The sequence below is a fragment of the Narcine bancroftii genome, chromosome 6 (assembly GCF_036971445.1).
Source record: "Narcine bancroftii isolate sNarBan1 chromosome 6, sNarBan1.hap1, whole genome shotgun sequence".
Taxonomy (NCBI): Eukaryota; Metazoa; Chordata; class Chondrichthyes; order Torpediniformes; family Narcinidae; genus Narcine; species Narcine bancroftii.
The window spans coordinates 243,227,318-243,254,614 of NC_091474.1; the positions used below are offsets into that span (position 1 = coordinate 243,227,318).

The following is a 27,297-nucleotide window of genomic DNA, read 5'->3' on the forward strand; positions in this document are numbered from 1 at the left end:
TACTGCCGTGGTTGTCGCCCTATATGGTTGTCTCCTATGCTCCTCCTTCTCAACAGGGGGGTGTTCTGGTTTCTGGTGCTCTGTGCTGGTCTGCAGCCCCTCATAGCATTGCTTCCTTCAATGGGCCATTTAAAGCCTGTCGGGAGCTATTGACAGTAGGACTGGGTGGTTGCTCCCTGCAGTGCAGCACTGTGCCACCACTCCCAACACTTCCGGGTCTGCGGCAGAGCTGCTGTTACAGCATCTCCAGTAGAGCCTTTTTTGATTGGAGTTATAAACTAGAACTATACACAGTGCTCCAGCTATGGCCTAGCTAGTGTTGTAAGGCAATGCTATCACCTCTATTATTTTATGCACTGATTAATGAAGGCATATATCCTGTATGTACGTAATTGGCTTGTTCCCAGTTCAAGACCCTACTTTCCAGCTTGTCATTCTCCTACTGATATTCCAACTATTTTCCTGGCAACACTCCTTGAGGTCCTGTGTAGCCTATTTGCTAACAGGACTATCTACATATTGGCTCAACAGCTCTTTTGGCTACATGTTTAAAAGTTCCACCCCGATTAGTCCTTTCATACTGCGGTGATTTCAGTTAATATGGGGCATATTTAAATCTTGGGCTCCTAGGACTGTTTCTTGTACCTTTCCTGAATGAACTCCTCAGAGTGAAAACTATGCTGTCTTTGCTCTGTCCTAATTGATCTCTAACTCTGCACTGCCTTAGTACTATGTATGAGGTGTCTTCTGGTCTGCTTGCAAAACAACCTCTATAAACATGACAAAAAACTGAACCTAACTGCTTCTCTATCTCCCAATGACTTTTAGAAGGCCTGTAGTATATCCGCAGCGAAGTGTTCTCCCCCCTCCCCACTGTATGTTTAAGCTCCAGGCACACGGGCTCCACACGGGAGTGACTGTGTGACATGGGGAGGTGTGGAAGTAAACGTGTCTCAGCTGATGCTAACAGGGAGAGTGGGAGCATTCTTGAGAGGGGTGTGACTTAGTCAACTGAGCAAGTTCAGGCCTGGTGTCTTCAAACCTGGTCTAAATCTGGTGCCACCCACTATGGGCAGTTCTATGGTAACCATGGTTAAGCATCCAATGTTGGAACAGTGTGGCACAGGAACAGGCCCTTCAGCCTGTGTCTGTGCTGAGCATGAGGTCCAAATCAAACTGAAACCTCTGCTGCTTGCCAACCTTCCATCCCTTTCATGTTTTTATCTGGAAGCCACTCAAATGCCATTAATACACAGAAGTGCTGGAAAACTCAGCAGGTTTCACAGCATTCACAGGAAGAAAAGATGTTTAACCATCATTTCAGGCCTGATCCCTAGCAAGGGTACCTTGATGAAGGGCTCAGGCCAAATCATTGGTTAGACATCTTTGGCTCCATGGATACTGCAAAACCTGCTGAGTTTCTTCAGCACTTCTGTGTATTTTCTTTTACTATCACAACATCTGGAAACTTTCTTGTTTCACTCCACTTAAATGCCACTTTTGCTTGAACCACTACTCCTGACAGTCTGATCCAGTCACCCACCACTCTGTAAATGTTAAGGAAAATTGTTCCCTAAAAGCTTCCTCCCCTCTTCCTTAAATGCATATCCTCTAGTGTGTGACTATTTTACCATGGGGAAAATTATTCTGTCTGTCCACCCTATTCAAAGTCTCATGGTTTTATAAACTTCTATCAAGTCTCCCTCAGCCTCCTACATTCTAGAGAAAGAAACCTGAGTTTGTTAAATCTTATAACTCCCCCCCCCCCCCCCCCCCCCATAGCTTAGAGTCTCGTGTGTCTGTGGCCCCTGACCTTGGTGTTCAAGGTCCTGGCTTGGAGGTTCTTTGGGAGAGACCTGGATGAAGAGCTGCAGTACATTCTGAAGGTGGTGCATTTGACAGTCACTGTGGGCTGGTGGTGGAGAGAGGGAGTGTTAAAATGATGGAGGCTGCTTTGCACAGGATGTTGCCGAGTTTTTGGAGAGCAGGTAGAGATACACTCAGCCTGGCACGTGAAGAGTGTTCCACTGCCCTTCTGATTAATGGTGTTGCCACATCTTCCCCCCACCTCCCCCCCCCCCCCCCCCCCCCCCCAACTCCACCCCACTGGATGTTAGTTGTGAGGGACGGTGCTACTGAATGCGAGCTGAGGCTTTCTCTCTTCTGGCGAATGTGAGCATTGGTCGGGCACTTGTGTGAAGCAAGTGTTCCTTGCCCAGTAAAGGAATCTGAGAAATCATGGATGCATCTGAGGGAACCATTCATTTAACACTTGTACTAGAGCATATTAAAAGGGAAAAAAAAGTTTGAGAGATGAAAACTGTTGAACAAGGAAGTCTACAGACGCTAGGGTCTAGTGTAGTACGCAAAATTGCAGGAGAAACTAAAAAAGGCATACAGCATCCACAGCAAGTTGACATTTCACAAGATATGAGTAAAGTAGGCCGATCAGCCTGTCAGATCTGCTCTACCATTTAATCCTTAATCACTCTGCCCCACTCCCCAGCCTTCTCTCCATAGCCCATGATGCCCTGACTAATCAAATACCTGTCAATTTCTGTCTTAAATACACCCAGTGACCTTGCATCCACTGCTGTCCGTGGCAACAAGTTCCACAGACTCGCGATCCTCTGGCTAAAGACACTTCTCTGCATTTGTTTTAAATTGAGGCTCTTTCATCCTGAAATTGTGGCCTCTGGTCATCAACTCTCCTACCATTGGCCCGAGCCCTTCGTCAGTAAGAAGTGAACTGTTGGATCAGTTTTATTCACATAGTAAAACAGAATACCAGGAAAGAACAGCTAGACACTAATACAGACTGTTTGTTCAGGGAATTGCCACTGGATGGAGAACCACTGGCAGGTGTGAGGAAGGAGATCAGGATGGGTGAGAATGGGTTTGAACCTTTCTTGCAGTTTCAATAATTGGGAGTATGCTCTGAGTAAAAGAGGGGAGTGTCCTGTCAAGGGCATACTCCTCTGCAGTAGGGGAGAGGCAGTAGCCAGACTGCCTGTGCTGCATTGGTTAATGTCAGATATAATTTAATTGGGCTGGACCTGCTGGAGGTTGCTGTGAGCTGTTGGTTCCCCCTGCAGTACCTCATTGAGATACAAGGGAGAGCTGCTGCTGGAGATTTGAGGGTGGGATGGGTTGATGAGGGTGGGCTACCTTGCTGTGTTCTCAATTCTCTCTTCCTCTTCCCCACCCCCCAAAAAATCCCCGAACAGGTCTGGCTGTTGGACTTGGGATTGGTGCTCTGGCGGAGGTTGCCAAGAAGAGCTGGAAGCATGAAATGAGAGAGGGTAAGTGATGGGGAGAGGTGATGAAGGCATGCTGCCCTAATTGTGGCTGCTTCGATGGGCTGGTCCTAAAACAGCTTGGCGCAGTGAATGACCACTTGTGAGGTCACAGGCCATGGAAGTCTGTGTTGTCCATGAAGCACACTTGCACCCTTCCTGCACTGATCCCATTTTATGCCTCCCACACTTCTACCTACTTCCCAAGACTATTCCCTCAGAGTGTAAGTGAGTGGTGACTAATGTACCAATCCCTGAGAAGTGAGAGGAAATGCACGCAGTCTCTGAGAGCATGCAGACTCCACACAGAGTGCTGTGGCTGAGATTGACCCCAGCTCTGTAATTATTGAGGTAGAGGCTGTACCTGCTGTTCCCTAAGTGATCAGTTGATACACAGCCAGATCCTCCCCCCACACATGACGAGTTATAATGTACAAGAGGAATAGATTGAGTGAGTGCAGGCAGTCTTTTGCCCAGAGTAGGGGAATTGGTAACTAGAGGACAGATTTTAAAAATGGGATGGGGGGGGATGGGGGGGGGGGGAGGTGAAATCAACAAGTTTTCTTTTACACTTCGGGTGGTGGGTGTATGGGACAGAATGCCATGGAAAATGGTTGAGGCTGGTAATATTGCACTATTAAAGAAAATATTGAACAGATGCGTAGATCAGATGCATATAGAGAGATATGAGCCAAATGCAGGAAGATGGGACTGAGACATTTTGGTTGGCATGGGCAAATGGGGCTGAAGGTCTTGTTTCCATGCCTTCTGACTATACAATATTAAGTTTGTTGGTCACATTACAATGAGAAGGGTTCTTCTGTGAGCAGTTTAAAGTTTAGATTTCGTCATACAGTACAGTAGCAGGCCATTTTGGCCCAGGAGTCCATGCCGCCCAATTTACACCCCATTAACCTATACTCCTAGTATGTTTTGAACAGTGGGAAAAAACGAGCCCCTGGAGAAACCTCACGCAGACATGGGGAGAACATATAAACTCCTTACAGAAAGCGGTGGATTCAAACCCCGATCCTGATGCTGGCCCTGAAACAGCATTGTGCTTTACCGCTACGCCATCCGTGCTGCCACAGCTTTTAATGTTGTCTCTAACAGCCGTGGGATGAGCACAAGTTATTATAAAAAAGGTCAGGGGCAGCATGAGAGCCTCTTGTGAGATGCATTCGTTCTCCTGTTGGCTGCGAGGGGGGGGGAAATGAACTGTCTTTAAGCCTGTTGGTGTGTGCTCTCTCACTCTTGAATCTTTACCCCAATGGGAGGAGGGACAAGTGAGTATGTCTGGGGTGTCCGTCAGTATGCAAGTTGGCTCTCATTAGCATTGGGAGATGGAAGCTGGAGATAGTTTTGGAGTGGCGGTTTCTCCCTGATTCTTCTGAAAAATATATCTGTTCATCCCTGCACTGGGGAATAAGGTTGGATATCTGTGCTCGATCTTCTGGAATTGCCCTTGAACTCTGAGCCCTAGTTGACTGTATTATCTGATGCCTCTCCCGTCTGTCCTCCCCTTTGTAAGTCTCATTGCGTACATTGAGGGACCTGATTCTCTCCCATCTCGCCCACTGGAATTGACAAGTTCCGGCATGTCTAGCTCGAACCAACCGTCCCCCCCCCACCTTCCCACAACCAAACAGGTCCCTGTAGTTTCTTGCCTTGCTCCCGAGAGTGTCTGTGAGCCGTCAGCATGCCTTGTGTATAGAACAAAGCCTAAGAAAAGGATGTGTCTACCTTTAAATTGTGGCAGGTGCAAGGAGTGGTTTATCATGACAGACCTGTAGAAGCATGTAGGCCAGTGCCACTGAACACAATGCAGGAGAGCTCAATTTAGACCCTGAGCCACCTACTTTAAACAGCAGTAATGGACGTTGTGAGAGCGACCCAGAAAATAGGTTGTTTGCATGCAGGGAGCAGAGTGCCAAGTTACCTCTGAGGTTATGGTATGATCTATGTTAACCCTCTCTCTTCCCCCACCATCTCCTAAGCTCCCCTGCCACCTGTTGTTTCTTCCTTGAGATGGTTCATCAAATACAGGATTGTAGAAGTGCCATACTGTCCTGCAGGCTCATGAAGTGAGGTTGATAGAGCTAAGGCTTTTGTCTTTGGAGCGATGAAGGATGAGAGGTGACTTAATCAAGGTAACCCTTGTCCTGGGGCAACAATAGCAAATGCACCTGTTTGAGGTGAGTGGAGGAAAGTTTAGGAGAGACATTGAAGGTAAGTTTTTGCACAGAAAGTAGTGGGTGTCTGGAATGTATTGCTTGGGGTGGTGGTGGAGGCTGGTACAATCAAGACATTTAAAAGACTCAGGTGTAGGCACATGGATGGAAAAATAAGGGGAAGTTATGGGTGTGAGATAGGGAGGGTTAGATTGTTGAGTAGGTTGGTACCGCATCATGGGCCGAATGGATTATACTGTAATGCTCTATAAATGAGGTGTCTTTCTGTTCCCTTGAATTGAAAAATGGAATGCTCCTGTGCCAATATTTTGAAGAGAGCGGGGAGTGATTCCCAGGATCTTGGCTAATAGTTATCCCTCAGTGAGCATTTCCTAAAGAAAGTTAGTAGCCAATCCCACTGGCTCCTGCTCCAACCCAGCGGTATCTGTTATCTAGTGCAGTGAGCAGGTTCTGTGAGCAGACTACAGGTTGCATCTATACAGCTGTATAAAGAGCACAATTTGCAGAATACAGGATTGCAATGCAAAGATCAATTTAGCACCAAGCAAGGGCAGCATGAGATCACTCTTGTGGGGTTTATCTTCCAACGCTGCCTTCTGTTCTTCTAGTTCTTCAGCCTCTGTCAGAGGACACGTCCCACAGCCTTCCAGTTCCCTTGTCCCAGAGTTAAGACTGTCAAATCCAATTTCACTTGCCTTTCCTCTCACTGGTTCTCCTGCGAGCAGGAAGCTTTCTCACAGATGATGAACACGGAACTGTGCAGCATGGGATCAGGCCCTTCAGCCCAGATATCTGTGCCGAACATGATACCCAAATTAAACAGGACACACAGGAGACTGCAGGCACTGGAATCTAAAGCCAAGCACAATCTGCTGGAGAACTTAGTGGGTCGAGCAGAGTTGGGGGGAGAAAAAGAATGGGTCAGAAATGTTCATCGACCAGAAACTTCAACCATTCTTTCTCTCCAACTGATGCTGCATGACCTGTTGCTTTCCTCCAGCAGATTGATTTTTTAAAATAATTTTTTATTTTTCACACTGTGAACCACATCAACCAAAATACATACAAACATTTCCCTCTTAAATATACACAGTGGCATTTTCTTCCCTTTTTTCCCCCCTACCTTCTCTCCCCCCTTCCCACCCCCCTCCAAACCCATTAAACGTTCAACATGTACAATACAATAAACCCATTAAACAATGTCATCACACAATGAAAATAAACAAGAAAAATGTGTCATCTACTTTTACACACTGGATCAAGTCATTTTGTCTTCTTATCATTTTAGGGGGTGGAGGTCCGAGGCAAGTCCTCTCTGTTATGTTCCATGTACGGTTCCCAAATTTTTTCAAATAATGTGACTTTATTTTTTAAATTATGTTATTTTTTTCCAATGGAATACATTTATTCATTTCCATGTACCATTGATGTATTCTCAGGCTCTCTTCTGATTTCCAAGTTGACATTATACATTTTTTTACTACAGCTAAGGCTATCATAATAAATCTTTTTTGCGCTTCATCCAGTTTGAGGCCTAATTCCTTACTACTTGTATTACTTAGAAGAAAGATCTCTGTACTTTTTGGTATGTTGTTTTTTTGTGATTTTATTTAATATCTGATTTAGATCTTCCCAAAACTTTTCCACTTTCTCACATGTCCAAATTGTATGTACTCTTGTTCCCGTTTCCTTCTTACAGCAAAAACATCTATCTGATAATGTTGGGTCCCATTTATTTAACTTTTGGGGTGTGATATATAACCTGTGTAACCAATTATACTGCATCATGCGTAACATAAATTTTCCCATGTTTCATTTTTTATCTTTATGTTTAAATCCTTTCCCCACTTTTGTTTGGGTTTATAGCTTATTTCATCATTTTTCTTCTCTTGCAACTTGATGTACATGTTTGTTATAAATCTTTTAATTATCATTGTGTCTGTAATCACAAATTCAAAGCTGCTTCCTTCTGGTAATCTCAATCTGCTTCCCAATTTGTCCTTTAAGTAGGCTTTCAGTTGATGGTATGCAAACATTTTACCATGAGTTATTCCATATTTGTACTTCATTTGTTCAAATGTTAATAATTTATTTCCCAAAAAACAATTTTCTATTCTTTTAATTCCTTTTCTCTCCCATTCTCTAAAGGAAAGAATATCTATTGTAAAAGGGATTAGCTGATTTTGCATCAATAATAATTTTGGTAGTTGGTAATTTGTTTTTTTCCTTTCTAAGTTAATGAATCTTCTTCCATCTATTGAGTAAATGATGGAGTACTGGTGAGCTTTTATATCATACCAGTTTTTCATCCCACTTATAAAGTATATGTTCCGGTACCTTCTCCCCTATTTTACCTAGCTCTATCTTAGTCTAATCTGGTTTTTCCCTTGTCTGCTAAAAATCTGATAAATACCTTAATTGTGCTGCTCTATAATAATTTTTAAAGTTTGATAACTGCAAACCACCTTGGTTGTACCTCTCTGTTAATTTATCTAACACTATCCTCGGTTTCCCCACCTTTCCATAAAAAATTCCTTATTATTCTCTTTAGTTCATTAAAGAATTTCTCTGTTAAGGGAATTGGTAACGATTGAAATAAGTATTGTATCCTTGGGAACACATTCATTTTAATGCAATTTACCCTCCCTATCAACATTAGCGGTAATTCTTTCCAATTTTCTAAGTCTTCCTACAATTTCTTTATTAGTGGCTGATAATTTAATTTGTACAAGTGGCTTAAATTATTATCTAACATAATACCTAGGTATCAGATTGCTTGTGTTTGCCATTTAAATGATGATTCATTTTTAAATTCTGTATAATCCGCATTATTCATTGGCATCACTTCACTTTTATTTGCGTTAATCTTGTACCCCGATATTTCTCCGTACTCCTTCAATTTCTTATGTAGTTCTTTTATTGATATTTCTGGTTCTGTTATGTATACCATGATATCATCTGCAAATAGACTGATTTTATACTCTTACTTCTTTATTTTTATCCCTTTTATTTTATTTTCTGTTCTTATCAATTCTGCCAATGGTTCTATTGCTAAAGCGGACAGTGAGGGAGATAATGGACATCCCTGCCTAGTTGACCGACTTAATTTAAATTTGTTCAAAACATATCCATTTACTGTTACCTTCGCCAATGGTCCATTATATAATGCTTTAATCCAATTAATATATTTTTCTGGTAGATTGAACCTCTGTAATACTTCGAATGAATAATTCCATTCTACCCTGTCAAAGGCTTTTTCTGCGTCTAAAGCAACCGCCACTGTTGGTATCTTATTTCTTTGAACTGCATGAATTAAATTAATAAATTTACAGACATTATCCGCTGTTCGTTTTTTCTTAATAAATCCTGTTTGATCTTGTTTTACTATTTTTGGTACACAGTCGGCCAATCTGTTTGCTAATAGTTTTGCTATTATTTTATAATCTGAATTAAGTAGAGATATTGGTCTATATGATGCTGGTGTTAGTGGATCCTTCCCCGTCTTTGGTATTACTGTAATTATTGCTGTCTTACATGAGTCTGGCAAGTTTTGTGTTTCTTCTAACTAGTTCATTACTTCCAGGAGAGGAGGAATTAATAACTCTTTAAATGTTTTATAGAATTCTATTGGGAATCCATTCTCTTCAGGCGTTTTATTGTTGGTCATCTTTTTTACTATATCCTGTACTTCCTCTATTTCAAATGGTTTTATCAGATTGCTTTGTTCCTCTTCTTGCAATTTTGGCAGTTCAATTTTAGCTAAAAACTCTTCTATTTTATGATCTTTCCCCTCATTCTCAGTTTGGTATAATTGTTCAAAAAATTCCTTAAATTTCTCATTAATCTCCATTGGATTATATGTAATTTGTTTGTCCTTTTTCCTTGATGCCAATACAGTTCTTTTAGCTTGTTCTGTTTTAAGTTGCCAGGCTAATATTCGGTGTGTTTTTTCTCCTAGCTCATAATACTTTTGCTTTAATTTCATTATGTTCTTCTCCACCTTATACGTTTGTAATATTTTGTGTTTTTTTTTGTCCGCCAATTCTCTTTTTGTTGTATCATCCCTTGTTGCTTGTTCCTTTTCTGTACTTACTAACTCCCTTTCCAACTGTTCTATTTCCTGATTGTAGTCCTTTTTCATCTTAGTTACAGAACTTATTATCTGCCCTCTAATGAAGGCTTTCATTGCATCCCATAATATAAATTTATCTTTCACTGATTCTGTATTTATTTCAAAGTTCGTTTTAATTTGGCATTCAATAAACTCTCTAAATTCCTGCCTTTTAAGTAGCATGGAGTTTAACCTCCATCTATATGTTCTCAGTGGGATGTCCTCCAGTTCTATTGCTAAATACAGGGGTGAATGATCTGATAGTAGCCTAGCTTTATACTCAGTTTTCCTAACTCTCCCTTGAATATGGGCCGACAACAAAAACATATCAATCCTTGAGTATGTTTTATGCCTACTTGAATAATATGAGTATTCCTTCTCTCTTGGGTGCTGCCTCCTCCATATATCCATAAATTTCATTTCCTTTATTGATTTAACCATAAATTTGGCCACTTTATTCTTTTTGCTTGTCTTTTGTCCAGTTTTATCCAACATTGGATCCAAATTAAGGTTAAAATCCCCTATCAATATAATCCCTTGCGTATCTACAATCTTCAAAAAAATATCTTGCATAAACTTTTGATCCTCTTCATTAGGTGCATATATATTGAGCAAATTCCAAAATTCTGAATATATCTGGCACTTTATCATTACATACCTCCCTGCTGGATCTATTATTTCCTCCTCAATTTTGATTGGTACCTTTTTATTGATTAATATAGCTACACCTCTAGCTTTTGAATTATATGACGCTGCCGTTACGTGCCCTACCCAGTCCCTCTTTAATTTGTTATGTTCCACTTCAGTTGAGATGCATTTCCTGCACAAATGCTATATCTATTTTTTTTCAGTAAATTTAATGGCTTCTTCCATTTAATTTGGTTATGTATTCCGTTAATATTTATAGTCATATAGTTCAACGTGGCCATCTCATTCCCTGTTTACACCTCATTTCCGCTTCCTCACCACCACCATCCCTCTTTTCCCCATTTTCATTTCTCAGTTTTCCCTTGTTGAACTCAATGTAGAACAACACATTTAAATCATAAAATACTTCAACAACTCCCACATCCAATATTCCCTTATCCTCAAATGTCTTCCCCCCCCCCCCCCACCCTCTGAGTTGCCCCTTATCCCTTATGCCGAGCAACCACAACTCCCCTCTCCATTTGGATTGCGAACCTGCTCGCAAGCGTCAACTGATTTCGCAGTGACGGTTATTCTCTCCCTCTCAACCCCCCCCCAGAAAAGACTTTTACACATATAACAAAGTTCACCCTCTTTTTATTCCCCCTTCCTTTCTTCCCTTCTCTTTCCCTTCTTTAGTTATTACATATACATTATTTTTACATCTTTATATATATTTTATTACCATTCTTCATTCTTGTTATAACTCTTCATTTCTCCTTCTGACCTGCAGGCGTTCTGCAAATTTTCGTGCTTCCTCCGGATCCGAGAACAGTCTATTTTGCTGCCCCGGGATAACTATTTTAAGCACCGCTGGATATCTTAACAAAAATTTATAACCTTTTTTTCCATAGGAACGATTTTGCTGCATTAAACTCCTTCCTCTTCTTTAAGAGTTCAAAACTTGTGTCTGGGTAAAAAAATGGTTTTTTTGTCTTCTCTAATTTTTTTCCTTGCCCTCTCCAATATATTTTCTCTTGTTGTACATTTCAGAAATTTTACTAAGATGGATCTTGGTTTTTGATGTGTCTGTGGTTTCGGAGCTAGTGTTCTGTGTGCCCTTTCTATTTCCATTCCTTCCTGTATTTCTGTCATTCCCAGGCCCTTCGGGATCTATCCTTTTATAAATTCTTTCATATCTGTGCCTTCTTCATCTTCCTTCAGGCTCACTATTTTTATGTTGTTTCGCCTACTATAATTTTCCAAAATATCAATTTTCTGAGCTAACAACTCCTGTGACTCTTTAACTTTTTAATCACTTTCTTCCAATTTTCTTCTTGTCATTCACTTCCATTTCTATAGCCGTTTCTCGTTCTTCCACATTTTCTACTCTTTTCCCTATTTCTGTTATGATCATCTCTATTCTACTCACTTTTTCTTCTGTACTTTTCATTTTTCTTTTCATTTCACTAAATTCTAATGTCAACCATTCTTTTAATGCTCTCATTTGTTCTTGGAAAAAAAACTTTATCTATATTCTGTCCATCTGTTTTACCTTCTATTTCTCTGTGCAGATCTTGGTCGTCTTCCTCTTCTTCTGTGTCTGTACCTGTGTTTGTGTCTTCTTCTTCTCTTCCTTGTACCTGTGTCTCTTCTGACTTTCCTGATGAGTTGCTTGTCTCACTTTGCTGGTCTTCTTGCTGCTGGTCTTCTTCTTGCTGCTGGGCTTCATCTTGCTGCTGGGCTTCATCTTGCTGCTGGGCTTCATCTTGCTGCTGGGCTTCATCTTGCTGCTGGGCTTCATCTTGCTGCTGGGCTTCATCTTGCTGCTGGGCTTCATCTTGCTGCTGGGCTTCATCTTGCTGCTGGGCTTCATCTTGCTGCTGGGCTTCTTCTTGCTGCTGGGCTTCTTCTTGCTGCTGGGCTTCTTCTTGCTGCTGGGCTTCTTCTTGCTGCTGGGCTTCTTCTTGCTGCTGGGCTTCTTCTTGCTGCCGGGCTTCTTCTTGCTGCCGGGCTTGAGCCCTTCATCAAGATATAAATAAAAAGCAGGCAGGTGCCTGAATGAAAGAAATGGTGGGGGAGGAGTACAGAGCAACAGATAAACGGTTAATTGGACATGAGGAAGAGGCCAGGAGAGAGGAAGGTGAGTGTCGGCTTCGTGAATGCAGAGCTGGGGTAAAGGAGACAGGGAAAATGGAAGAGAGAGAGAGAGAGAGAGAGACACATTTACAGGAAAGGAGACAAAGGTAAAGGGCAAAGGTTCTGTTATTGTCACATAATGTGACATTTGGAATGTAACACGCATGAAATTCGCCACTTTGTCAAGAGCCCATCACAGAAATGACGCCCCATTGAGGAATGAACTTGTGATCCCTGGTTTACAAGACCAGTGCTCTAACCATTGAGATATTGGAGCCATAGGGAAAGATGGGGGGAGGGGGTGGAAGCTAATGGGAACAGGAGGAGCCAATGTTAATGCCATCTGGTTAGAGGGTGCTCAGACAGAATATGAGGTGTGTTCCTCCAATTTGCAGGTGATCTCAGTCTGGCAGTGCATGAGACCTCTTAAGGATACTACGAGACCTACTGAGTTCCTCCAGCATTTCTGTTTTACTACAATCACATTGTCTGCAGGACTTGTAAACATTTTTACCCTCCGAAAAAGACCATCTTCACCAGCCATTTTCATCTTAATTTGGCTATGGTCCCCTAAGGATTCTGCTCAAAGTTTATGAGCCCCTTATCCTTGAAACAGTTAAGTTTTGGTTTCTTGTGTAAAACACAAAAATCGCAGACACTGTGGTTGAAGTAAAAACACAAAAAGCTGGAGAAACTCAGCAGGTCAAACAGGGTAAAAATACGTAACTGACATTTTTTCCATACCTTGATGAATGGCTCAAGCCCGAAACGTCGGTTATATATTTTTGCCTTTGCTATATAAAGAACTGTGGCAGGTGATGAAGCAACAAAGAACACAAGAGACTCTATGAGCTAATGAGCTGACTAGTTTAATGGCGTTCTTACAGTCGTTTAAAATATCTTTGATTCGCGTGGTCCCCAAATCGTGTGACTCACGGAAATGATGTGGCTTCCAGAAGCCTTAGCGTCATTAGTCTCCGGGGAACTCTTGGGAGGTTCCACGGAGATCTGCAACTCCGAAACTCTGGTGAGGTAAGTAGTGGCACGGTCTGCCACATGACACCCCCCCCCCCCATCCCAAAGAACCTGAGTGAGGAGTTGATGGCCCAATCCTGTTATGAGTAGCGCTGTACGGTGGGTGCCCCCTGCGCCGGGGGCATTGCCATCTGTACCGGGTTGATCTGGATCCACATGTGCTGGCTTTAGGTGATCTACCAAAACCGTTTCTTGCCTGCCACTAATGTCTATAACAAACATGGAGCCGTCATTCCATAGCACCTTGAAAGGATCTTGATATGGCCATTGGAATAGCGCCCTGTGCAGGAACACACAAACGGAGCCCTTGAAGCGGAATGTATGAAGTCATAGACCCAAGCCGGGTGGCTGGGATAGGTGCCAGTGTTCCCACCTTCTCTCTCAAGAATTGAAGTTCAGGATTCCTTCGTGTTGCTGAAATCTCCCGGGACCATTGGGAGAGGCTCCATACACCATTTCTGCAGAGGACATAGCCAGATCCTCCTTCAGTATGGTATGGATACCTAAAAGTACCCAAGGCAGTTCATCTATCCAATCTGGTCGCTTAAGACATGCTATGAGAGCTGTTATATGATGGTAAAAACTTTCTACTAAGCCATTGGACTGGGAATGATAGGCTGATGACCAATGCAGTTGCATGCCTAGCAACTCTATGATTGTGGACCTAAACCTGGACGTAAACTGAGCTCCTCTGTCAGAGGAGATACTCATGGGTAGTCCGAAACTCACTATCCATGTGCATTGGGGATGCCCAAGGGCTGTTGGAGTGCCAAACAATCCCAATTTCCTCCATGTGTTGGAATTCGACTTTAGCGAACTGCAGTTCATCCGGAGGCAGCCTGCACGCTCGTGCATGAAGGGGATGTTCCATCAGTCGTATGGTGGTGCTGTACTCCATGTTTTGATTGGGCTGTTGTGAACTGTGGAGTAATAATGCTGGGGAATTCGGCTAGGATTCTGGTGTATTCATTGACCAAGAGCGTCACCGAGTTGGGGTGAGGTGCGGGCAATGCTGCAGGGCGGAGGGCGAGGGAACCGAAGGTTCGAATTAACTAGGTGGCGACCTTTGAAATCTACTAGAAGACAATGTGCTCGCTAAAAATCAGCTCTCAGAAGCCACTGTGATACATCAGCAACAATGAAAGACCACCTGAACTGTGACGAGCTAAAATTGAGTTGAATTGTCCGTGACCTGTACACTCGGATGCTGTTGTCAGCCATGAGGAGAGGGCCCCTCTTTCCTGAACATGTAACTGGGGAGCACTCTAACCTCAGCCCCAGTGTCGACCATGCACCCAACCAAAAGTCCTCCATGCTGATTAGCGTGCCACAACACATCAGCATGGGCTGCTAGAGGATGGGGGTTGCTAAAGTCGTCATCTGCAAGCAGAAAATGGATGTATTCTGGCATTTGCTCAAGAAAAAGCTGCTTGAAATGCGCAGACAGGTCCAGCATCTTGTTCATTCATTTGGCGTCCATGTGGCGAAGTTATGCTGCCCTGTTGCATTGGGAAAGGCAGAAAGTACGTGTGAGCATGTCTTTGACTTCATATCTGTCATTGGCTGGAGGCTGGTGTAAGAAATCGACAATACACCCTGAGGTGTCTTGGTCCACCGATGCAACAATATAGTACTTGGTTGTGTTAGCAGTAATCTGGCACAGATGGAACTGGGCCTCAGCCTGCTCGAACCAGACCTGTGGCTGTGAGGTTCAAAATACTGGAGGTTTGAGCCCAACAGCGTTCTGCACATCCATAATGAGGCCCAAAATGTTGTTTGAACCATTGGGGTCACCACTGTTGTGGGAGGAGAAGCCACAAAGGACATGATACGACTAGTTTAATGGCGTTCTTATAGTCATTTAAAATATCCAAGATTCGTGCGTACCCACATCACGTGACTCCTGGAAAGGATGCGGCTCCCAGAAGCCTTAGCATCATTAGTTCCCGGGAACTCCCGGGTCCGCAGAGACCTGCCACTCCAAAGCTCTGATGAAGCAAGAAGTGGCGCAGTCTGCTGAAAGTTTATGGGCCCCTTCCCTGTGAAACAGTCAAGTTTTGGTTTCTTGCAAAAATCTGTCGACACTATGGTTGAAGTAAAAACATCCAAAGCTGGAGAAACTCAGCAGGTCAAACAGTGTCATTTATATAGCAAAGGGAAAGATACATAACCAATGTTTTTCCACACCTTGATGAAGGGCTCAAACCCAAAACGTCGGTTATGTATTTTTACCCTTGCTATATAAAGACACTTTTCCATGCTGAGTTTCTCCAGCTTTGTGTATTTTCACTTTGATTCCTTGTGTACTTGTCTCCTCAAGTCAAGTCACCTTGATTTACCATTGCTCGCATGGTAAAGAGGAGATGGAGTTTCTCCAGGACCACAGAGCAGATTTACATAAACAAGTTAGAATAGAAGTTAAACACACAGAAATATTAAGACATATATTAAGACGTATCCTACTGACTGCATAAAAAAAATTGCTACGTGAGGTGAAAACAAGGTCTTTTGCTTAAAGATTCTGTGGTCCCCGTTTTTGGGGAGAGGGGTGGGAGGAGGTGGGTGGGTATTGGGTGTAGGGCCCTGTTCAGAATGGTATCATAATTTTATAAGCTTCTATCAGGTCTACCCTCAGCTTCTGACGCTCCAGAGAAATATTGTTTGACCAATCTCCCTTCAGTGGTCATACCCTCTAATCTGGAGGCTCTTCCAAAAGCCTCTACATCCTTGCTGTAATGGGGTGACCAGAATTGCATGTAATGTTTCAAATGCAGCCCAAGCACAGTTTTATAAACCTGACCTTGAATTCTTCTCAGTGAAATAATGATAGCAGTATTTCTGGTGATGTTGGATAAGAGGGTAACACTATTGTAATGTAACGGAGGATCCGTCAGGAGAAACCGGCAACATGTCTGGTGCCACCTTGAAAGGATAGTGATCTCATTGACCTTGTTCCAGCCCCTGGCTCTCGTGTGTCTGTATACCCTTTCCAGCATTCTCCATCCTGTAAATATTGTTGACTGGCCATCCCTGGGAGATTCCTGGTGCTGGGCTGCTTGCAACCTTCAGTAACCTTGCAGCTTTGGCAGGCATTCCCCTTCTGAAGGTCTTGGAGTTTGTTGATTGCAGTTTATGCTGCATTCTCAGTTACTTCATGGTAGATTCTATTATGGCTTTCTCTCTCTCTAGGCCATTTCATGCCAAGCCTCCACCTGGAGGCTGGCTACAAGTGTGGAGGGAAAACTTAAAACTTAACTTTCATAGAGCAGCCCCAAAAGGCTGCTCCTCCATTGCATTCATGTTGAGCGGCGCCTCGTAGCACCCTCCGGATCTGATGGAAATGGGGCGACTGGTGCCGTAGAGCCAGCCGTCATAAATATGTGGCAGAGCAATGGCCGTCTTCCCTACCCATAATCCCCCATGCAGCTGTTTCCAGCTGCATGGGGGATTATGGGTAGGAAAGACGGCCATTGCCCTGGCGCGTTTTGAGCCGCAGAGAGCAGCCCCGAAGGCCGAAGTGGCCCGGTAAGGCTGTTATAGCCCGCCAGCTCCTGCTGCCCTGATGGCCCCTGCCATGAGGGAGTCATGGAGGGAGAGGGGTGAGCCCCTAACCAGCCGCTTGCAGCAGCTGTGTATTCAAACCAGGTGGCGGAGCGCAGCACTCCACCAATTATCCTTCCCCAAGAAGGGTTGGATTTGGTGCCTTGGAGCCCGACATGGCTCATTCAGAAAGGTACGTCTCTAGGCGTAAGGGATGAGAACCTCTGCCTTTACAGTCGGGCATTTTCCTTGCTTGGAAGGGCCTCCTTTTTCCTCTCTCTCCCCTTTTTCTCGCTCCTCTTTTTCTCGCTCGCTCCTCTTTCTCTTGCTGGCTCCTCTTTCTCTCGCTCGCTCCTCTCGCGCGCGCTGCTCTCTCGCGCGCGCTGCTCTCTCGCGCGCGCTGCTCTCTCGCGCGCGCTGCTCTCTCGCGCGTGCTGCTCTCTCGCGCGCGCTGCTCTCTCGCGCGCGCTGCTCTCTCGCTCGCTCGCTCGCCTGGTCCCACTGACCTGCACCCAGTCCATAACCCTGACCAAATTTTTCTTAAATGTTAAAATTGAGCCCACATTCACCACTTCAGCTGGCAGCTCATTCCATATTCCCACTATTCTCTGTGTGAAGAAGATCCCCTTGTGTTTCTCCTAAACTTTCTCCCTTTCACCCTTAACCCACGTCCTCTGGTTTGTGTCTCACATACCCTCAGAGGGGGGGAAAAAGCCCACCTACATTTACTCTCTGTCCCCCTCATAATTTTAAATACCTCCATCAGATTTCCCTTAATTCTTCTACACTCCAGGGAATAAAGTCCTAACCTGTTTAAACTTACCCTATAACTCAGTACCTGAAGTCTGGGCAACATTCTGGTATATCTTCTCTGCACTCTTTCTATATTATTGATATCTTTCCTGTAGTTAAGTGGCCAAAAAATACACACAATACTCCAAATTTGGCCTCACCAATACTTTATACAAATTTACCATAACGTCCCAACTCCTATACTCATTACTTTGATTTATGAAGGCCAATATGTCAACCCCATCTTTCCAACCCTATCTACCTGTGATGCCACATTAAGGGAATTGTGTATCTGTATTCCCAGATCCCTCTGTTCTACCACACTCCTCAATGCCCGACCATTTACAGTGTACGTCCTTTCTTGGTCTGTCCTTCCAAAATGCAATCCTTGTCTGCACTGAATTCCATCTGCCATTTTGCCCCATTTTTCCAGCTGGTCCAGATCCCTCTACAACCTTTGAAAATCATCTTCACTGTCCACAACGCCTCCAATCTTAGTGTCGTCTGCAAACTTGCTGATCCAATTTGCCATATTGTCATCCAGATCATTGATATAGATGACAAACAACAATGGTCCCAGCACTGATTCCTGAGGCAAACCACTAGTTACAGGTCTCCAATCTGAGAAGCAAAAGTCCACCACTGCTCTCTGGCTTTTCCCGTCTGGCCATTGTCGAATCCAGTTCACTACCTCACCATGAATACCCAGCGTCTGAATCTTCCTGACTAACCTTCCATGTGGGACCTTGTCAAAGTTGTTACTAAAGTCCACAGCCTTTCCCTTGTCAACTTTCCTGGTAACTTCGAAAATCTCAAACGCGATCAACACAGACAAAGCCATTTTGACAATCCCTAATCAGTTTCTGGCTATCTAAATAATTGTATATCTGATCTCAGAACACCTTCCAATAATTTACTTACTACTGATGCCAAGTTCACTGGTCTATAATTTCCAGGGTTATTTTTGGAGCCCTTTTTAAACAACAGAACCGTGGCTAAGGACATTTTAAATGTCCCTGCAATTTCTACACTCTCCTCCCTGAAGGTCTGAGGGAATATCTTGTCAGGCCCTGGGGTTTTATCCACCCTTATTTGCTTTAAGACAGCAAACACTTCCTCCTCTTTAATCTCTATAGGTTCCATGACCTCACTGGTTGTTTTCCTTGCTTCCCACAACTCCGTGCCCGTTTCCTGAGTGAATACGGAGGGAGGAAAAGAACATTTAAGATTTTCCCCATCTCCTTTGGCTCGAAACAAAGCTGCCACTCTGATCTTCGAAGGGACCAATTTTGTCCCTTGCTATCATTTTACTCTTGATATACCTGTAGAAACCCTTAGGATTTCCCTTCCCATTGTCTGCCAAAGCAACCTTGTCTTCTGTTAGCCTTCCTGATACCTTTCCTGAGTTTTTCTTGAATTTTTCATACTCCTCAAGTATCTCGTTTGCTCCATGTTGCCTATATTTCTCTCTTCTTCCGAACCAAATCCCCAATACCCCTTGAAAACCAAGGTTCCCTAAGCCTGCTGACCTTGCCTTTAATCCTGATAGGAATATACAAACTCCATATTCTCAAAAGATCACTTAAAAAAAAAATTGTTTGCATCATTACAGGGGGGAAAATGAATAAAATATTCATCAAATATCCATAGCCAAATGATTACAAAAGTAAGAAAGGAAACACCTACCATTTAATATACAATAATATTAGCATAGACTAGGTGGCTGCTACAAGCTACGGCTCTGCAGAGCCTAAAGCACAGGAGAAGTTATAGCTGTATGCAGGTTAGCTCAGAAAGAACACGCTGTTCCCAGAAAGAATGACACAAACCCAGTTGAGTATTGTTAACACTAACATTTATTAGGCTCACAGCCCTGCTTTTATTCTCAAGCTGAGGGGGGCATGGTCAAAACCCTCTCAGCGCTGATTGGTGTGTTTGTGATCTGTTTTCCCTGATAGGCCAGTTAAGCTCTTTTGGTTGTGGCCAATTGGAGGGCAGCGCTGTGGGCCTCGTGCAGCCTGCTGGATCATCTCGTTTGACTTTCATTTTGTGAGGCCCCTTGGGGGAGCTGCGAAGGGCCGCCACACGACCCCCCCCCCCCCCCCCGAACCCAGAACCGGCGATCAGAATGTTGTTATTCTTGGAAGGCTGGCCTCTTTTGCAGGGGGGTGGGGGAGGGTCGTCAGTCGGCTGTGTAATGTCCAAATGGGCTTGTTTTAACGTTCCCCAGGAATGTGCAGGGGGAGAGACTTCGACGGGCCTCTGCACTCCCCTGCTGATGATAATGACAGGATTGCTCACTGGGGGGTGTCTGTTATCCTCTGGGCTGGTTGGTCGGTGCTTGGGGCTTTGTTGCTGTTGCCTGCCCATGTGCTGAAGTGCTGGCATAGGATCGTGCGTGGACGTCTCATGGAGTGCAAAGGCTGTTTCCCTCTCGGCCGGCAGGGAGTGCACTTTCTCTGGGCGATTTTCTGGAACCACACTTTGTGCTGCCTTCTCCTGATTATTTTCTTTCTTACTGGAACTATCTATTTTGAGTACAGGTACTCCCCAACATAGGTCCATGTTCCGTTCTGGATAACAGGTTATATCTCAGAATGGACTTGTGTCAGAATTGCCCTACCTGTGATACTGAAGAGTAAAACGTTCAATTTCCTTCCATTCTCTGTCTCTGAATTCTTCTCATTCTCTCTGTTGCTGTGCCCTGCGGAGTGTACTGGCTTTTTAAACTGTCTGACCGTCAGAATATTGAGCAACAGAATCAGAAAAAAACGGGACGCAATGAGTTCAAATGTGATGAAATATCTTAACATGGTGGATACCAAGGCCAGCTCTCGCAAGAAGTTGGCCACCACCCAACAAAAGCCTGATTTATTTTTCACAGTAATTGTGCAAGTTTTCGTATTTAAAAAAATTTTTTGGTTGTATGTGCGGATGGATGCAAGTCGGGGAGTACCTGTATTCTAAAAGAGAGTTGAATGTCACCAGCTCTACCTCAGTTGACTAATCCTTGCACCTAATTTGCTTGCTCACTTCAGCGAACACTGTATTCCCATGTTTCTACTTGTTTTGCGTCTTGGGCCCATTTCTCTAGCCTTCAAACAGGATGTAAAATTCAATATTATGATCGATACTACCTTGGGGCTCCCTTGTGAGATTGGTAATTAATCTTTCAATGTTTTAATTTAGTTTAATTTACATTTTAATTTTTTTAAAATTGTATAACATTGTAGAAGCCAATTCCAGCCATTTAAACCTGAGCCGCCCCATTAACAGCCTCTGTACACTTTGAAGTGAAAGAGGAAGCCACAGCACATTTTGAAGGGTGGGAGCATCTGGGGAAAACCCACGCAGATGTGGGGAGAATGTACAAACTCATTACAGACAGCACTGGATTCTAACCCGGGTCGCTGGTGCTGTAATACCATCGCGCTAACTGTGCTACCTAATCTTGGGTCTGTATCACCTGCCCATTTGGTTCTACCAAGAAACTAGACCAAAACCCCTCTGAACTTATCACCTTGCCATTGCTTCTTTTCTCCTCGTCTAAATAGGGATTAAAATCTCTTGACTATTTTCAGTACCTTTCTGACAAAAGTCCCATTGTTTCTTGAGGCGCTACCTATTCCTTTGAAGCATATTGTAAATGCATTGTGTGTGTATATGGTTATTATTTTAATCTATTAAAGTTTCTGAATGGTGATAAGATACTGGCATGGAGAGAACCTGGTTGTAGTCGTGATGTGTGGGAGTTTGGGAAGGGGTGGGAGATGTGGTCATTGGTTTCCTGCACTTGGGAGGGAGAGTAGGCAGGGGGATGGGAGTGGGAGGTATTGTTGGTGCATGCTGCCTTGCCCTTGGAAGGGGAAGCGTGGTTGATGTACTGCCAAGGTCACTTTGTTGTAATCTCCTGGGCAAGCTGCCAACAGGATGCCCTTTCAGGCATGGAGGTCTAGGAATGAGAACAACCTTCATTGCCAAGTTCATTATCACCTGTCATAAACAACCAGATTAAACAGTGTTTCTCCAGACCATGGTGTACACCCGTATTGTAGACACAATACAAAGTACATAATGATACAAATTAAAATAAATATTTTGGAATGATTTACTCTCTTATAGGATACCTTCAACAATCTCACAGCCTGCAGGAAGAAGCTATTTCCTAGCCTGGCATCCTGATTTTGATACTCCTGTACCTCCTCCCTGATGGTAGTGGGTCAGTGATACTGTTTGCTGGATGGAAAGAGGAGTCCTCAATAATTCTTTGCGTTCTATTTAAATGGTGCTCCCAGTGAACATTTTCAATAGAGGAAAGGAAGAACCCAGTGATCTTGGCAGTTTTAATGATCCTCTGTATTGACTAGGACCGATCGTTGCAGCCTGTGCTGTTTCTGTTCGATTTAGACATACAGGCACAGTAACAGGCACTTCCACCCTACAAACCAAATACCCCAATTAACCTACAACCTCTGAACAGTTTGAAGGGATGGAGGAAACCCATGTAGACATTGGGAGAACATACAAACTTCAAATTGACAGCGTTGGATTAAAAACCCAGGTCACTGGCCCTGTAATAATATTGTGCTAGCTGAGTCATCCAATGGTACCTCTTCAGAAACACAGCAAAGTCTGTTTCTTCAAATGTTTTATTAACTGGAGATAGTAAATATTTTAAATCACTGGAGACCAGGATCCTCACCATCAATAATGACCTATAGTCACCGTGGCATAGATTGCCTGGGGGAATGGCGGCACAATCCACCCTCCACATCTCAGAGTCCTTTCTCAGTTCCCGTCTCAAGCTTTTCTAATCTTTTAATGTATTCAGTGGTTTTATTGCTCACCCTGTTTGCCCTTGACCTTGTGCTGAGAGGTTTGCAAGGTTAGTTGGAATCAGTGACTGGAAATGCAACCACCAGAGTTTGGTGGGGGAGGCGGAGAATGCGAGCCAGGGAGGGGTTGAAGGCAAGGCAGGAGAGGAGTGATGCAAGTACAGGACAGGAAAGTGGTGATTAAAGTGCATTTACTGTTTTGCTGTAAGCTAATCTCAGCAGTTGTAAGGATATGGGGTTGATGAGGAAAGAGGCACCTGAGGTGAAAGATCAATCAAGATCTTGTTGAATGGCAACAGGCAGGGATGGGCTGAAAGGCCTTCTGCTCTACTATCTTCATGACTTGCTGTTGCCTGAAATAACAATCCAAGGATTCATGGTCAAGGTCTAGAGAGAGAGAAGGATTAGAAAGCATCCCAGGTTGGCAGGGAGTCAAGGGAGTGGAACAGTGGGAGTGGACAGCATTTAGTAGGTGAGGGGGGTGATGCATCAAAGCTGTTGGGATTCAGGGAAAATGTGTGGGTGTTCTTGGAGTATGAGGAGAGAAGGGCAGAGAGAGAGAAGACAAAGTTGATTGGAGACTTGGGGAGGATAAAGGTCAACTACTATACATTACACATCAATGGCTCCATCAGAAAAAGCACCAAGTTCCAGGTATGCATAAAATGGATGACTTATCCTAGACCCACAGTCAGGAAGGTGCGGCAGCATCTACACTTCCTTGGGAGGGCAAAGCGACCGGCTCCCATGTTGACAACTTTTTAAGAGGAGCACAGTTGTCAGGCTGCATCATTCTGTGGGATGGTAGCTGCAAAATATTGGACTGGAAGCCAATACAGAGGGTCATCAAAATGGCCAATAAGATCACTGGGGTCTCCCTTTCCTCTATTGACAACATTCGAGAGGAGTATTGCTTAAATAGAGTTCAAAGAATTATTCAGGATCCTTTCTATCCAACACACAGAATCTTTGACCTACTGCCATCAAGAAGGTACATTGAACATTACAGCACAATCCAGTCCTTTGGCCCATGATGTGTTGACCTATATATACTGGAACCCGCCCCCCCCTCAAAAAAAAACCAAAACCCTCCCTACCTCATAACCCTTTTTTTCCTTCTTCCCTGTGTCTCTTAAATGCCCCTATTGTTCCAGCCTCCACTACCATCCCTGGAAATGATTCCAGCACCCACAATTCTCAATTCTGTATTTAAAACAAAACACATGCCTACCCCTGATGTCTTCTTAAAACTTTCCTCCCTTCACTTTGTACAGATTTCCTCTGGTGTTTGTTGATCCTGCCCTGGGAAACAGGTGCTGGATGACCACCCTATCTATACCTCTCATAATCGTGTAGACCTCGATCAAGTCTCCTCTTATCCTTCGACACTCCAAAGAGAAAAGTCCCAACTCGGCTAACCTTACCTCAAGACTTGTTGCCCAATCCAGGCAGCATCCTGGTAAATCTCCTCTGCGCTCTCTCTGTAGCTTCCACATCCTTCCTCTAATGAAGTGAGCAGAATTGGACGCAATAAATCTAAATGTGGTCTCACTAGAGATTTACAGAGCTGCAAAACATGACCTCATGAACTCAATCCCCTGACTAATGAAGTTCAACCTCTCATGGAGCTTTATTTTTTGAAAAATGTATTTTTATTTAAAAAAAAATATACATAATAAAATCTTGATTATCATAATATATTAAACTTTTTGTTCCAAACAACAAGTCATTCCCTCCATTACTTTCACCCCCCTCCCCCTTTTATCACCCTGGGGTTTGTATAATAGTAACACATAGTCTTTTTATTACTGTATCTGGGCCCTTATGTTGTTCATATACGGCTGCCAGACCTTTACAAAAGTGTCACATTTATTCTTTGTTATATGGGTTTTTTCCATAGGTATACAGCTGTTCATTTCTGCAGTCCATCGTGCTATAAGTAGAGGGGAGTCGGTCTTCCAAGTGATCGTGATACATTTTTTTGTTACAGCCGGTGTTATTTTTATAAATGAGATTTTATATTTAGTCAATTTGTTGCTTATTTCCATGAAATGACCTTGTAGATACAGCTCTGGGCCATTAGTGAAGGCCACTTCTGTTATCCTGGTTAATTTTTCTGTGATGTCTTTCCAAAATGGCCTCAATTCACGCCCGACCACATGGCATGCAGAAAAGTTCCTGTCTCAACCCCACATCTGAAAGTAGTCTCTGAAATTTCTGCTTTTGATCTATGTAAATTCTGTAGGGCAAGATGTAATTAGTGTAAAAAAAAATATCTTGCATTTATATTTGATGTCACCGATCTGACCAGCTTCTTTCTGGAATCACCACATCCAAGTCCGACTCCCATCTTTCCTTTGACCTCTGCAACCCTGTTTTTGCACTTTCGCTCTGGATGGGGAATACATCCAAATTTATAACAATTTGGATGTATTCCCTATCCAGACTATTCATTCAGTTTCACTAATTTCAGGTGGGGTCAACGTTGGTCCCCATATTTCTCTTAAGAATAATCTAAGCTGGAGAAACAGAAGGAGGCCTCATTGTTCATTGTCCAAGTTGTTCGAGGGACATAAGAGTTCCTTCCATCTAGCAGTCTTTAATATGTCTTAGGTCTTTGTCATACCCCAAATTTATTATTGCCTATTGCAATAGCACATTTTTACTTAATGGTGCTTTTATTGATATCCCTACTTTTTTTTCCTACCATGTCTGTCATTTGTATTAGTATGTGATTGTGTCTTTCTTCATCTAGAGATTTGACACTACATTTATAGATAAAATCCTTTTCTTCCCCCTTCCCCCATTGAGAACGTTCCCATTTGAATCTAAGGGTAGAGGGCTGTCTTTCACAAAGAAGGCTGCGAGAAATCTAGCCGTGCAGCTAGCTAATATTTTTTGAAATCTGGAAGTCTTAAGTCTTCCCAGCCTGTAGTCCCACGTCAGTTTTTCCAGTGCGATTCTCCCCATTCTGCTTTCAACATGCATGCCAATTTTGAGAGATCTATGGATTTGGACCCCAAGCTCCCTCTGTTCATCCACACTGTTAACTATCATTAATCATGAACTCTGCCTTTAATTTTGACCATCCTAAATGCATCACCTCACATTTAATCCATATTGAACTCTATCTGCCATTTTTATGCCCAATTCTATATCTTGTTCAAGTCAAGTTTATTGTCATCTGATTGCACAAGTACAACTTGACGAAATAGCATCCTCCAGTCCTTGGTGCAAAACACGCAGACACACAACCAGACATAACCCACATACAAATAATACTTATGCAGGACAAATATTCATATGTACAAATAAATATTGTTTTGAAATTATGAGTCTTGGGTGGTCAGTGTGAGCAGTTCCTTTAGTTGTTCAGCGTTCTCCCTGCCTGTGGGAAGAAGTTGTTCCTCAGCCTGTTGGTGCTGGCTCTGATCCTCTTGGATCTCTTCCCCGATGGGAACAGCTGAAAGATATTGCAGGGTGGGAGGATCCTCAATGATTTTGCGCGCCCTCTTCAGATAACGATCCCGGTAGATCACGCCAGTGGAGGAAGGGAGACTCAGTGATCCTCTCTGCCACTCTTCTGGCCCTGTGGATTGACCGCTGATCCATTTCTCTGCAGCAGCCGTACTACACTGTGATGCAGCCGGAAAAGATGCTCTTGATAGAGCTCCTGTAGAAGGTTGGCCTTGCCTGCTTTAATGTTCTCAGGAAGTACAGTTACTGTGTGCCTTCCTGACACGTGACGAGATGTTGAGTGTCCATGATAGGTCACTAGTTAAATGAATGCCAAGGAACTTGGTGCTCTCTACTCTCTCTATTACAGATGTTGATGTGTAGTGGAAGATGGTCGTTCTTGGTCCTTCTGAAGTTCACGATCATTTCCTTTATTTTGTCCACATTGAGACTGAGGTTGTTATTCTCAAACCATTTCACGAGATTTTCCACCACCTCTTTTTGTAGTGCAACTCATTGTTGTTGCTGACGAGGCCAATGACTGTTGTGTCATCTGCATACTTGATAACACGTTGGATCTGGTGATGCAGTCGTAGGTCAGTAATGTGAACAAATGCGAACAGAGCACACAGCCCTGAGGCGTGCCAGTGCTCAATGTTCTGATACTGACCTGGAAAGACTATGGTCTTTCCGTTAGGAAGTCAAGAATCTAGTTACAGTGAAGAATGTTGAGTCCTGCTAAGACGGCTTCTCCATCAGCCTCTGGGAAATGATCATATTAAGTGGTAAGCTAAAGTCGATAAACAGCAGCCTGGTGTTCTCTAGTTGGATCAGGACAGAGTGAAGGGATGAGGCTATAGCATCGTCAAATGTAACCTTCAACACTACCCACTACCTTCGTATCATCTGCAAACTTAATGACCTATCCATCTTTTTTGTCCAGGTCATTTATAAAAATCAAAAAGATCAGGTATTGATGGCACTTTCCAAGTTCTAATATTTCCCAATTTAAAAACGTGTCATCTTCAAGGAAACGTGAGCAACGATATTCCGATTTGCCATCTTATTAATACAATAAATCAAACTTCAGAGTTGCAGCTGGAAGTAGCTTTAATTCATTGATAAAATGGATAAACATTTTGCATAACTTCTTACTGAGATTTTCATAACGGTGAGTAAATAAAGCATATACTGTTTAATATGACACCATTTAACTTTAAACAGATATAAGAAGAAATAGACCAAATAAGACAAATTCAAAGAGAAGTATCTCG

At 43.3% G+C, this 27,297-nt stretch overlaps 2 protein-coding genes across 5 annotated transcripts in view; one reads left to right on the plus strand and one right to left on the minus strand.

Annotated features, from left to right (window-relative positions):
• Positions 1–27,297, plus strand: part of LOC138737197 (atypical kinase COQ8A, mitochondrial-like) — a 78,497-nt gene that overhangs the window by 28,351 nt on the left and 22,849 nt on the right. For all 4 annotated transcript variants that reach the window (XM_069887849.1, XM_069887852.1, XM_069887848.1 and 1 more), the window contains one exon: positions 3,228–3,302. In XM_069887849.1, the coding sequence (XP_069743950.1) occupies positions 3,228–3,302 (75 nt within the window). The remainder of the gene's footprint in view (positions 1–3,227; positions 3,303–27,297) is intronic.
• Positions 10,912–21,160, minus strand: LOC138736940 (uncharacterized). Its single transcript, XM_069887188.1, has 3 exons — positions 21,135–21,160; positions 20,356–20,465; positions 10,912–12,248 (listed from the first exon to the last, which is right to left on the minus strand). The coding sequence occupies exons 1-3, from the start codon at positions 21,158–21,160 to the stop codon at positions 11,785–11,787; spliced, it is 600 nt and encodes a 199-aa protein (XP_069743289.1). The 3' UTR covers positions 10,912–11,784.

What these genes read in the sequence shown, in the direction of transcription:
- LOC138736940 (XM_069887188.1), bottom strand. Translation starts at nt 21,160, where the DNA reads ATGGTATTACAGCACCAGCGACCCGG. An exon ending in TTACAGCACCAGCGACCCGG is followed by an intron (nt 20,466 to 21,134) that starts GTTAGAATCCAG and finishes TCTGACGGTCAG; the next exon opens with ACAGTTTAAAAAGCCAGTAC. An exon ending in TTTACTCTTCAGTATCACAG is followed by an intron (nt 12,249 to 20,355) that starts GTAGGGCAATTC and finishes ATCTTGATGAAG; the next exon opens with GGCTCAAGCCCGGCAGCAAG.